Here is a 12,245-nt window from a genome sequence, read left to right on the forward strand (position 1 = left end):
GTTCAGTAATTGCAAGCTGACTAAAGCTGAAGACGTCACTCCTCGGTTGACGATCCTTAGAAACACTGCAGTCTCGAGAATCCTTATCTGGGTTCACCCTGTGCGAGGCAGGCAGAAAGGCTGGGGAAGATTTCACTGCCAAGTTGAGTCAGGAATATCACGAACAGATTTAGGTAAATATGAGGTTTATTGAGGTGCTGGTGATGTCAATGATACTATGCAGCACAAGTTAAATAGTTCAGTTCATTTTAGGTGCTGCATTAGAGATTCGTATTTAAATGTACATGTCATTCTGTGTTCATATTTCTCAAAGTCTTGCTGTTTTTTTAAAGGGTATTTTTCTTGCCAAGTTTTACGAAGCCAAGGTCAATTAGCAGAGCTTTGCAGAGATAAAGCGTAAAAGCCACTGCAAGAAAGAACATAGTTGCACTGTGAAGTACAATGTGGACATAAGTGTCACTCTGTGTAACTTGCATAATTTATGATAAAGAACAAAGTCAAAACAGGTAATTTATTCAGTCCCTTTTATTTGACATGCATAGAGAGATGCAGACGTGTGGTAAGACATATCTCAAAGCAAAGTAACTGCAGTGAATTGCTTTATTTAGAGAGTCTGAATAAATGTGTTGTATTTCAATGGCATGCTTTACATTTGTTGAAACTCAGCCAAAAGGGCATAATGCGTTATTGTACGTAAGATACCAAAGGAGGGCATGCACCATCTATTCAGAGTGTATTAAGTCCAGTATGTGTTTGTTGTTAGTGACCCTGATAAAGATAATTATTAGCCAGTATTCTGAAATGAGTCTCACCACTATAATAAAAATACCACTGTAAAAAGATACCACCATAGCAAAAATACCACAATATAAATACCACGAAGGAATACATATAACCTCAAAATATATCTCACAGCGCTCACATAGCCCACCTAGCAAGGAGAACTGCACAAGTAATTGAGTGCCTCTGGGGCACCCTAACCTTGTGAAACTTAGGATCTATCTGGGGCACATCTATGATGTTCGTTTCTGATAGGGACTCACCAGGGAATAAATAGGGTTAACCAGTGAGAAAGAATTGAAGATTCGGTGCCCCCCCCCACCAGAAGTAGGGTTTGTGCTCTTACACACCAATAGCTAAAAGCCATCTCATTCAAAGGGATTGGGCTTCTCTGACTGTTGTGTTTCATTATATTGTAGCCCAATGGTTTAATAACATGGGATAACTACTGTGTACAAAAGATATTGAATATTCGCTATTTTAGAAACTGTCTAGAGTTCGGTGATGAGATGATTCAGCAAAGGAATGGATTATTCATTAATCAACAGAAACATTGTAGATTTTCCATAGCAAGCAAACAGGCATAGGCACAACCATCACAACTGGGTCGCAGTAAGGTAGAATGTTTCAATCTTGATATGATGGGAGTTCTTGACAGTCTTGGACAAGATTTATTAAACAGTGATGGCAAAGCACAAAGATATATAAATGTTAATATCATTTTAGAGAAGTAACCTACCGTATTATGTCCTTTTGCCCTTCTGCCAAAGGTGTATTCCAATGCTAGCGTTGGTTTTGGAATTTCATCTCTATAGTCAAAGAGAAATTTACAGCGATTACCCATCATGATGGCAACACAAGCCGGGACTAGAAGCGAACCACAGGCTTGTGCACTGTGGCATATAGTGCAATAAAGCCACAAGATGATCAAGGGAAATGCTTTCCAAATGTTCTTACAGCAAAATAAAATGTGTTTTTGCAAGGTCAAAACAATAAGTTCTCCAGGTTTGTCAGGATTTAGCTAGAAGACCTTGGGCCTCATCACAAGATGGGCGGTAACGCCAGTGGTATTACCACAGGCGCTATTAGCCCTACCGCCAAACCCCCTTATTAGCGCCGGATTACGGGTTTGGCAGAACGGTTAGTGCCCATTCCCCATTGGGCCCATTCGGGAATTCCTCATTCCCCATTGGGCCCAATGGGGAAAATTTGCGCTATTACCACCGGCGGATTTCCCGCCGGCGGTAATAGTGCCGAAAATCTGCAAATTTGCCACGGATTTCCCCCCAGCTCAGAGCTGAGGGGAAATCCGCCAAGGCCATGATCTGGTGGACCCTTAAATGCGACGGTAATAGCGCTACTGCCACATTTAAGGGTTACCGCCAGACTTCTGATGAGGCCCTTTGTCCTTTTAACAGTTCTATCATAACCAGCCTCAGGATCTAAGAATCCATTTTGTATCTCCACCACTCTACTTCAATCATATTCCGACTTTTAGCCTAGACATTTCAAGAACATTTTGTTGTCCTTCCCAGCCAACTTGGTCAGGATATTCCTTAGAAGAGCTGGTGAGGATTCTAAATAAGCTTTCTCCCCGTTCTTCACGAGTCTCAGAATTGTCCATAGGTTTTCCCCAACCTTCCATTTGCGATCCTATGGATAGTAGTCCGTACAGCTCCCACTGTCTGTTCGTGATGCTCAGTTCCAATACAATTTTCACTTCATGACATATTGGACACTAAGTAGAAGTTTAAATCATCCATTCATGGTTCTAAGGGGACTCACTTTACGTTTAGCTGCTTGTTCATGAGCTAAAGGGCACTTAAAACTGCTCAACTCCCTCATGGTCACAGAGGGCAACCATGTACAGGGCTTCTCTGTTCCTGAGCTTCCAGGAAGGTGGATGATTGTCATAAAAGTCTACGGGGTCTGTAAGAGAGGCATGGTATCAAAAGCAAGACAGGCACAAAATATATGTTTGGAAAACCTTTAATGTTCTCGAAAAGGGGTTGGAAGAATGCCTATCTTGCCCTACGTCTAGGATGGGAGCACGCTCGAACATCAAATAAGAAATAACAGTCCTAGTGGAGTTTGTGAAAACAAGATGGCCTACTATGCTAACAAAACCTAACGCCTGCTCTATCTCTTGTACAAAAAGTGCATAAAGGAGAAATGTATGCAAAAGAAAAATCAGTGTTCAAAAGAATAAATGTGGCTTAATAAACTCTCCTCCCCATGTTAGACCACATCGACTAAGGTGATTCCTGTAAGCAGGATGACACACTCTGGCTCAGGTTTTCAACACAATAAACAGTTCGAAAATGTGGATCGAGGCCTGCATGGCCTTACACGTCAAAGTCTCTCTTTCCAGTCTTCCAAATAATGTTTCAAAAAAATGTTAATGCCCCCCCCCATCTGTCGGGCTCATACCTTTCACAACAAAGTTCACATTGGTCCCTCTCGGTCGGGCTGAGACCTTTCACAACAAAGTTCACGAAGGTCCCCCTCTGTCGGGCTCAGACCTCTTCAGAACAATAATTCAACAAGACTTGCAAGGTGGCTCCCTTCCGCAAGCTTATTACACTTCGGACCTCCCTCAGTCGGGCTCAGACTGCTTTCGGATGTCAAAGACTTTACAATGTGTGTGGCTTTCTTTACAGACCTCTGCAGGACCACTTCGACTACATTTGCTTTATTGTTGCAAACAAGGCACCTTTCACTGAGACTTTCGAGTGGGCTACTTCCTTTTGCCAGACAACTCTGTTATTCTGTATCGCTGTCCTTACTTCAAAGTTCATTCACAGGTCTGCCTTTCTTCGCGTCTCATCCACACGTGTGCAGCCTTCACCTGCGATATAATGTGGCTACTTCAAAGTTTCTTTTAACACACACCGGTCTCTCAGGTCACTTGCCAACTCACCGGCTGTGTGTGTTTCTTTCTTTGTTTTACTATTTCCACTTCACAAGTCAAGGATAGTACTACGGGCTTGGACTCGCCTCCACAACTCTGCCGTTTATCCAGGAGCATCGCTGCCATCATTGAAACACAATGCAGCCTTCCGATGTGTGATCTGGCCTTCTCCACATGTTTTTTGTGGCCTGTCATAGGCAACGACCTCCAGTAGGGAACTCTTGGGGTTTTCGACCCGCTGCTTTCGTCCATTGGTCTGTCGCTCTGCTCCAGTAGGTGTGCCTCCGCCCCGGAAGTGGTACGTGTACTCGTGTTCTGCCTTCCTCTGCATTTCTCACAAAAATGTCTTTGGACTTCAAGTCCCAGAATCCTTCACTCTGATTTTGCTCCCATTTCGCTAGCTCCCCGTTTTGGTACTATGGCGATTTTGGGAGCTGCATGAGTTCAAGGAGTTCACTGCAACAGCAGTTCAAGGAGTTCACTTGTTGAGATCTGGGCCTCGCCACCTGCCCCTCAAAGGCCTGGGCTGTCCTGCTTTGCCCAGGGGAAGAGCTCTGGTGTGGGCAACGCCAGGTAACCCCAGGTTTGGCCCTGGTTTGGCTCCCTGGAGGTACAGTTCCCTTTCCACACTGCAGCCTCCCCGGTAATCACCGGGCCAGCAGTCAGGCAGTCCTTCTTCCTCTAGCCTTTACAGGGTCCCTCCAGCTCAAATCCTCCCCCTCTGGCTTCCGTGCACCATGCATCATCCCCCAGCTCGCTCAGAGTGTGCCTGTATGTTCCACCTTTTATACTCCCTGTGAGAGTCAACCATAATCAGGTATGAGTGGTTGTAGAGGGAGGCCTGACCTTGCCTGCCCTTGTTAAGGGGACAGTCTGTTGTTAAAAGGGAAGAGTCTGCCCTCTGTGTCTGAGTGTGTTTCTTCTCAGTACCTCTTAGTCTCAGTGTTTGTATAAAAAAGGAGGCAGGGGAGTTGGGAAGTCGTAGTGTTTTCTGGTAATTATGGGAACATTGGGTAGGGTATTGTCAGATCGGGGAAGGTGGATGTAGGGTTGCGGTACATGGGTTCTGGTTTCCCCATGAGGCTCTTCCCTTCTTCCCATTAGGGAAAATACTAGGGTAGAATGGAACTTGGTTTTGCATATCCCAGGTAGACTGAGGGGGTGTCGGAAAGGTGGGAATACCACGTCTCTACTGAGGGCCTTCCTCCCGCAGACCACCTGTCCAGGTGATTCTCCCGCACTGGTCCACCCCCAGGGTTTGGTTCCAAAGGCGACGGCCGTGCCCTGGCCAACTGAACAAAAGATCCTCTGGGTCCATTTGTGAGAACACCCTCGGGTTTCTAACAGGTCACACAACTGTCATTGTTTTTTAAATATTTTGACTCTGCACCATAGGAATACAACTCTCATTAGGAACCATCACATTTTTTGTAACAGACCTTATATATAGTTTTTAAAATAAAATCATAACGCAATCTTATAGGGGAGTCCTGATTCTCGTTCATTGCCTGTCCCATTAATGAAGCCTCCATAGCTAACAGAGATTTATCTCATGTTGAAGACGGATAAAGGCTTGAGAAAAGACATGACAAAGCAGATTTCTCAGGAGGCAATAAATCAAATGCATGCATAGCCTTTGACATTACCAAATGGAACTGTTTTGAGAAATGAATAGGTACTTTTCCTTCTTAGTCTGAGGAAGAAGGAACTTGGTCAACTCTGGTTAGCTGTTGGGAAGGAGCGTCTACTGGTAACTCTGCAGGTATCGGAGTTGGAGCAGGCACCAAAGGATCAGATGGCAAAAGACTATCAGATAGTTTGTTGGCCAAGACATCCAAGAATTCATCCAACATAAGGGACTGCTTCACTGCAAAAGTTATTGAGTCAATGAATTCTAAAGAAGGGGAAGATGACTGCTATTTCTCCTAAAGAAGAAATAGGAGGTGTAAACCACCCACTGGAGTTGGTAATTCTGCTGTAGTCAAAGGAGCTAAAGATGTATTAAAAGTGTTATTAAACACATTCAAAAGTACAAGACTAGGGACCTGAACGTTTCTAAGGAACATTGGAACCAAAGGCTGAAAGGCAGGGGGAAAACTCTACTCCAGTGAAAAATGTGGAGTGAGAGTTCTTTCCTCCCACACTGGAGAATAAAAAGGTTCCAGTTACTGTGAAGTATGTGAATGGATCAAAGTGATCAGTCATTGATTCAGGAACCTGAATAGGTTCTTTGGGAGAGTTATGAACACATCTATGATGTAAATAATTCTAAAGCTCGTGTGTGCGCTTCTAATGATCAGAAGTGGCTGAATGCGATCATTCCTCTTATGGATATCTGCTGTGGATTAGGCCAGTTTTGAGTTTACCGATACCAAGGTAACTGGCTTAGGAACCGCCAGTGCCAGTTTAGTGGTGCTGGGCCGTCCTAGAGGGAGGTTGAGTCAATCTTGACCTCCGAGTGAAGGGAGTTAGACTCCACCTTCTTATAGACCTTGCCGTCCCTAGAATGATCTTTGCCTGCTCGAAGCGGAGCCAAGGCCAAAACACTCCTATGCGGTACCTTCTAAACCATGTCTGGAGTAAATAAAATCATTGATTACTGAAGGTGAAGACTTACCACCTGATGCTTTCCCATCGAGAGGTCCTTGCAAGTATGTGCACCCACTCATAGTGAACTCCTGAATGGGTTGTGGAAGGTTCTTTTGGTCTATCTGAAGTGGCAACCTTAACACCGGTACCGAGAGCCAATGTCAAATCGGAGACTGTGCCCGCTACCGAATACCTCTTACCACTAGGATGTGAAGTCTTCCGTCCGTCCACAAAGTCCAATGCGACTTGTGGGACCGGACCCTTCTTCAGTATGGAGGCTATGCATGTTTTCAGCGATACAGGTTTTCTTCCAACACAGAAATTATGAGAACTTACTAGATGGAAGTTCCAGACACAGTTGACATAGGCTCTGTGAGGGTCGGCTGCAGATAAGTGCTTAGCACATCCAATTCATCGCTTGAAACCTGGTGTCAGGGCCTGCGTGGAGGACGATGCAATTTTGATGACAAATATCCAATTGAATTGAGAAATACACCTCTTAGGGAGGGAGACAGCAAAAGATGAAAAAATAATGCCCTAAAAAGGGAGTTGCATGGAGAAGATTTTCCCACGTCCAACAGCATTGGTGGAAAACAGGAACTGGAAGGTGCCGGTTGGTGACTAACTGGTGGGGGCATGGCAGAATGCACAGAGGGATGGGAACGCATGTCAATCCAAAATAGGGACATCACCTTCTTTTGAAGAAGCATTTTTCCCTTCCAGCCTGAGGGGCAGGCTATTCCAACCAGTTGAGAAGGAAGGAGAGCAGGACGCTGGAGTTCTCTGCCCACATCAAAATCACGTGCGGGTGGAGATGTTCTTGGGTTTGTTGGGGGGTGCATATAGGGATGGCAGATTTGTAAAATATTATCAGTGCTCTCCACCACTCCACAAATTAACCATTAACCTAAATCATGCAAACCATACAAAACCTACATCAATTGATGTTATGCATGGGCTGTACACGCCATGAGTAACCCCAGCACAAACAAGAAGGACCAATTTCTATTCTCATGCATTCTTTTACATTTCAGTAAGTAACCATGTAGATTTATCAGTAATCACTATCAGTAAGTAACTACTGCAGCTCCCTAGAAATATTAGTGCAACGCTCTCATGCACTATACTCAACTCCCAACCAATAACATGCTATGTTAAGGAGTGCAGTTTACCTAATGCAAAGTGGTAACAACTTGATGCATACCTGTCAAGGCACCGGAGCAAAATTGTGGTCTTCCCCTGAAAAATAAACAAATAATACTTGAATAACATGTTCAGTCGGTGTTTCTAAAACAAGAAACATAACAAAAATATGTTCTATGTCAAAAATAAAACTGTAAACTCCCCATTAATCACAATGGGCCAAAACAGCCATGGAAATAATTATAATCTGTCTCATTGACATTATGTCTCCCCAGCAGGACACACCTTTGGACATTTTCAATTAAAGGATTCTGCTGTGGACACATGCTTTTACAAACAAAACACTGTAGACATCCTGGAGTGATATTAGGACCAATTGTTCTATTTAGGTCCCCATAACCTACCATTAGAAAAATAAAATTGCTTTGCTAAGAATTAGTTCAATCTTTCATGAAAGGAAGAGATCAAAAGACAGGTTCGGAATAGAAATACAAAGAACCCTATGTGTGCACCCCCACCTCCCAAGGCATGAAAAGTCTACATTATTGGCAGCTATACGAACAATCTCTTTCATTTGTACTTTTACCAAAAAAGGTATCTGAATAAGATTGTCATCTGCAGATCACCTCCGAAAATATCCCTTCTCGCAACAGAAGACTTCAGTTCAATGGTAAAGCTTGTACACTCCCAAAACAACCTGAGACGAGTACGGTTTTATGCTTCAGTTTAACTGTAGCAGCAAATCAACACAACATAACTACATTTCCCATAACATCTTGAAAATCAGTATTTTGGACTATTTGTTTTCAACACTCATAGCTCCAATCCAGGAAGGCACGGTCTGTGACCACTTGTCAAGCTGATTGGCCCGAGAGGACCGCGTACCTGTAGTCTTGGTGGTTGGTCTCGCAGAGGTCGCCAGTCTGGAGTCCAGGAACTGATGAGATAGCGGCACGAGGAATCAGCCTCTCCGCCACCCAAAAGAGGAACTGGGTGAAGGATGGACCAACCCCCAATGTCACGAAGGCACTCTCCCAGGTAAGCGTGACAAGAGGATGTAGGCTCAGATGGATGGAACCATAGTCCAGGTGGAGCTTGTTGTCAAGACCATGAATCTTCCAAGAACCTCAGTGCAGCGACAGTTGATAGATAGACCAGTGTAGCAGAAAGGTATTCGCAGTAGGCAAAAGGAGCTTGGCTGGTGCAGATGGTTCCAATGGTACACAGGATGAGATTCGGAGTCAGGCAAGACAGGAAAGAGTGAGGTCAGTTGGAACTAGCTGTCTGGCCAATTAGAGAACTGTAGGAACGTGCCCAAGATGGAACAGGGGGAATGCAGGCTAGTGTGGGATAAGTCCCATCTACACAATGATGACTCAGGACAGAACTCCGGAATGGGCTGAGGGAAGACTGACCCAGGGCAGAACCCAGGTAGTAGCTGGAGGCTGGCTGGCCCAGGGCCGGACCCAGGTGAGGATTGGAGGCAGGCAGGCCCAGGACAGGACCCGGGTAAGGACTGGAGTCAGGCTGGCCCAGGGCAGGCCACAGGTAGGACTGGAGGCAGGCAGGCCCAGGACAGGCCACAGGTAAGGACTGGAGGCAGGCAGGCCCAGGACAGGCCACAGGTAAGGACTGGAGGCAGGCAGGCCCAGGACAGGCCACAGGTAAGGACTGGAGGCAGGCAGGCCCAGGACAGGCCACAGGTAAGGCTGGAGGCAGGCAGGCCCAGGACAGGCCACAGGTAAGGCTGGAGGCAGGCAGGCCCAGGACAGGCCACAGGTAAGGATTGGAGGCAGGCAGGCCCAGGACAGGCCACAGGTAAGGATTGGAGGCAGGCAGGCCCAGGACAGGCCACAGGTAAGACTGGGCAGGAACAACGAGGTGAGCAAAGCGAACCGCGTTGAGACGCAGCCCGCTTTGACTCGCGGCCTCTTTTATGGGCTGCCGGCGCCCGAGAGGCCTGGAACGCAAACCGTTCCGTTTCCGGGCGCCGGCGAACCCAGAACGAGGCTTGGGAGGCAAGCCCCCACGGCGCATGCGCGGAACCGAGAGAGAGGGCCTCAGCGCATGCGCCGAAGGCCGCCGGCCCCGTAACCCGTCGCTCCCCTCCCGGCGAGTCCCCAGACGCGAACGCGCGGGTAGACTCGCCAGGAGGAAATGGCAGCGGCAGACCCCAGTCTCCCGCGTGACATGACACCACTCTTCCTGACCTTTTATAGTCCTCTTTCTTTGCTGCTCTTCAACATTGTCAGGTTTATAAGCTTTGAAAGTGTTACTGTTGGTTCCGTTTTGCATATTCACCTTTCTGTACTGTGGCACTAATAACAACTTCACAGTGCCCACCAGCGTAACAGTTCCAGCCCATCGCATACTGTTTTCCCCCGAGTCTGCACTGCTTCAGAGTGCAGTCTCTGGCACCTCGCTCACCATCACTCAGCATTTTCTGTAGGATGCTGCTTCATCTGGATACAAGCTGACATGAGTTGGAGGAGGGCATTCAATTGTTCCTAGATGCTCCTGCTCCCACCCCTGCATGATGCAGCAGTGCTATGACCGCCTGTAACGCTCAGCTAGCCTACTGCTAACCAATGTGTGAGCACTCCCAAGCGCATGTGCTTGGGTTTTGCATGCTGTACGGTGCAGTTTCCCAAGGGACCGGTATAGGGCACTGCCGGTTGTCATGTGTAGAGGTGGAAGGCCTGGTTCCCATATTCAGCAAGCACAGCCCATTCCCTTTTTACTATAACTGTAGTGAGGTCACCAGTTTTTCACCCGAGAATGGAGTCTGGGGAATCCCTGGGCCTACCCGCACCATGATCAGACCCCTGCCGCCTCAAAGCTTCTCCCGTACCCCTCTGGTGAGTCGTAACAGTCCAAGTTAGTGCAGAATTAGCACACACCACAAGGAGAAATGTGTGTATGAGACAGGTAACCGCTTGAAGAGAGGGTCCCTGGAATGCCCCTCCTCACCCCCAGGAACATGACAGCCCGAAGAGTTAAGAACGCACAAAGCCACTCACTCACTATTCAGACAGCCCCCAGGAGGGCCAGTGACATCCACATATGCAGACAGATACCCTATTAGACAACCATTCAAACCGTATCCAGTGAATGTGTTTTTGGACACAGGTGCCTCAACACCTGGACCTAATTGCCTCGATGGATGAAGTTGACTAATGCAGAGAAGCCATTGTGCTGAAGTCATTAGTGACAACAGGACATAGCCACGTTAGTCACAAAGTAAACTCGCAGCCATGCACGAAGTTACACAAACACACATGTGCTCACACGAAGAACATGCTTACACAGTTTTGTAGATGGAAGACGGATACATACACATACTGTCAAAACCTTTTATTATTTTTCTCATTAGCAAAGTGCAGAAATGCTGGGCAAACTAAGGGATGGAGAGCAAGCTTGCAGACGCTTTTCGCAGCTAACCATATGGAACTACAGGATCATATAAGGAGCCTGGAAGGACTAAAAGACAACTAACCTGTATAAAACATAGCACAGTATTATAGAAATCATAGCACAACTATAATAAGGTAACATAAGGCCACAGAACGAGAAACGAAGAAAGGTACAACTAGGCAGCACAGAACTGCAGACCAGGGCACGCAGACAAGGTCAGAGATAAGCACCACATTGCTAAGCCAAAATGACAAGGAGCCATCTGCAGAAAAACAGGATTCATTCCCAGAAATTGCAGACCTGAGAGCTTGATTTGGCGGTCCTCAACCATGTGGTGCAGCCGAAACAGGCTAAGATAATTCACCCAAGGTGGGAAGATGGACGGTTCTGAGTAACACAGATATGAAGTGAAACATGGAATCTTTAACAACATTGCAATGCTGAGGGCACTCTCACAGGCAGAAGTGGTAGTACTAACAGTTACATTGGTAACACAGTCTCATTACCGTGACATGGTGAACAGAGTGCCGAGAACAGAGCTGGGTCCCAGGCCTGAGGAGAACAGCTCCAGCCAATCAGGGAACAAAAATCCAGGGGTGGATGGCAGAGGGCACGGGCCAATGGTAATACTGCAACCCTGCAACAATGTAATAGATAGTTTCTGACCGTTTCTGACATGGGAGGACCAATCAAATAATATCTATAGATGCTGTGCATAGGTGGTACCACCCCAATCACCCAACCAGGCAGACTTATGTTTTTTGGAAAAGAGCCCATGTTGTGTCATCGAAATGAAACAAAATGGCCCGACACGGGCACAGGAGTGGCGATTGTGGGAATTTTTGAATATCCTGTATGATCCCATCTGTTTGTGTAATAAACAACGGTTCTGACTTGTCCTAGACTGAGTCCTCCATTCATGTACTGGGGGAGGATTGTTGGGCCCTGGGAGCTGAACCAGTGAGCTCGTAGTAACCTCAAGTCCCTCTGGCATACATAAACCAACAAGTTGGTGGCAGAGGTATGGTTGGCTACGCCCACTCGGCCTAAGCCGCCACTTCCGCCCCAACGCCTGGAGGGCTGCAGGTCCCCTTGTGGAAAGCAAGCCCTACGGGAGGTGCACCCCCATGCAAAGGCTGTCAGGAGCCAGCTTGGAAATATCCTGACTGCGGTCCGTCAGGAGCTCAGCAGACCAGAAGGGTGATGTGGCAGCTTTGGGGGAGCTGGTAGCCGAACAGCATCAGTAGATCATGGAGTGTAAGTATTGACTCAGCCACACGGCAACTGAGAGGGGCGGTGGGGGTTAAAGTAATGCTGGTTGTGTGGTGGTAAGGAGGATTGTTGAGTATCTTTGAAGTATTTTCAAGTATTGTTTAGTAGTGTTGAGTATTGTAAAGTATGGTAGGGA

The 12,245-nt window shown here is 46.7% G+C and overlaps 1 protein-coding gene across 1 annotated transcript in view; it reads right to left on the reverse strand.

Annotated features, from left to right (window-relative positions):
- The window catches only part of DYNC2LI1 (dynein cytoplasmic 2 light intermediate chain 1), an 809,324-nt gene that overhangs the window by 606,702 nt on the left and 190,377 nt on the right, over positions 1-12,245 (reverse strand). The window contains exons 3-4 of the mRNA XM_069608461.1: positions 7,485-7,519; positions 1,520-1,589 (exon numbers count right to left, since the gene is read on the reverse strand). Coding sequence (XP_069464562.1) covers positions 1,520-1,589; positions 7,485-7,519 — 105 coding nt within the window. The remainder of the gene's footprint in view (positions 1-1,519; positions 1,590-7,484; positions 7,520-12,245) is intronic.

This window comes from Ambystoma mexicanum, chromosome 4q, assembly GCF_040938575.1.
Source record: "Ambystoma mexicanum isolate Mex_15411 chromosome 4q, UKY_AmexF1_1, whole genome shotgun sequence".
NCBI classification, from domain to species: domain Eukaryota; kingdom Metazoa; phylum Chordata; class Amphibia; order Caudata; family Ambystomatidae; genus Ambystoma; species Ambystoma mexicanum.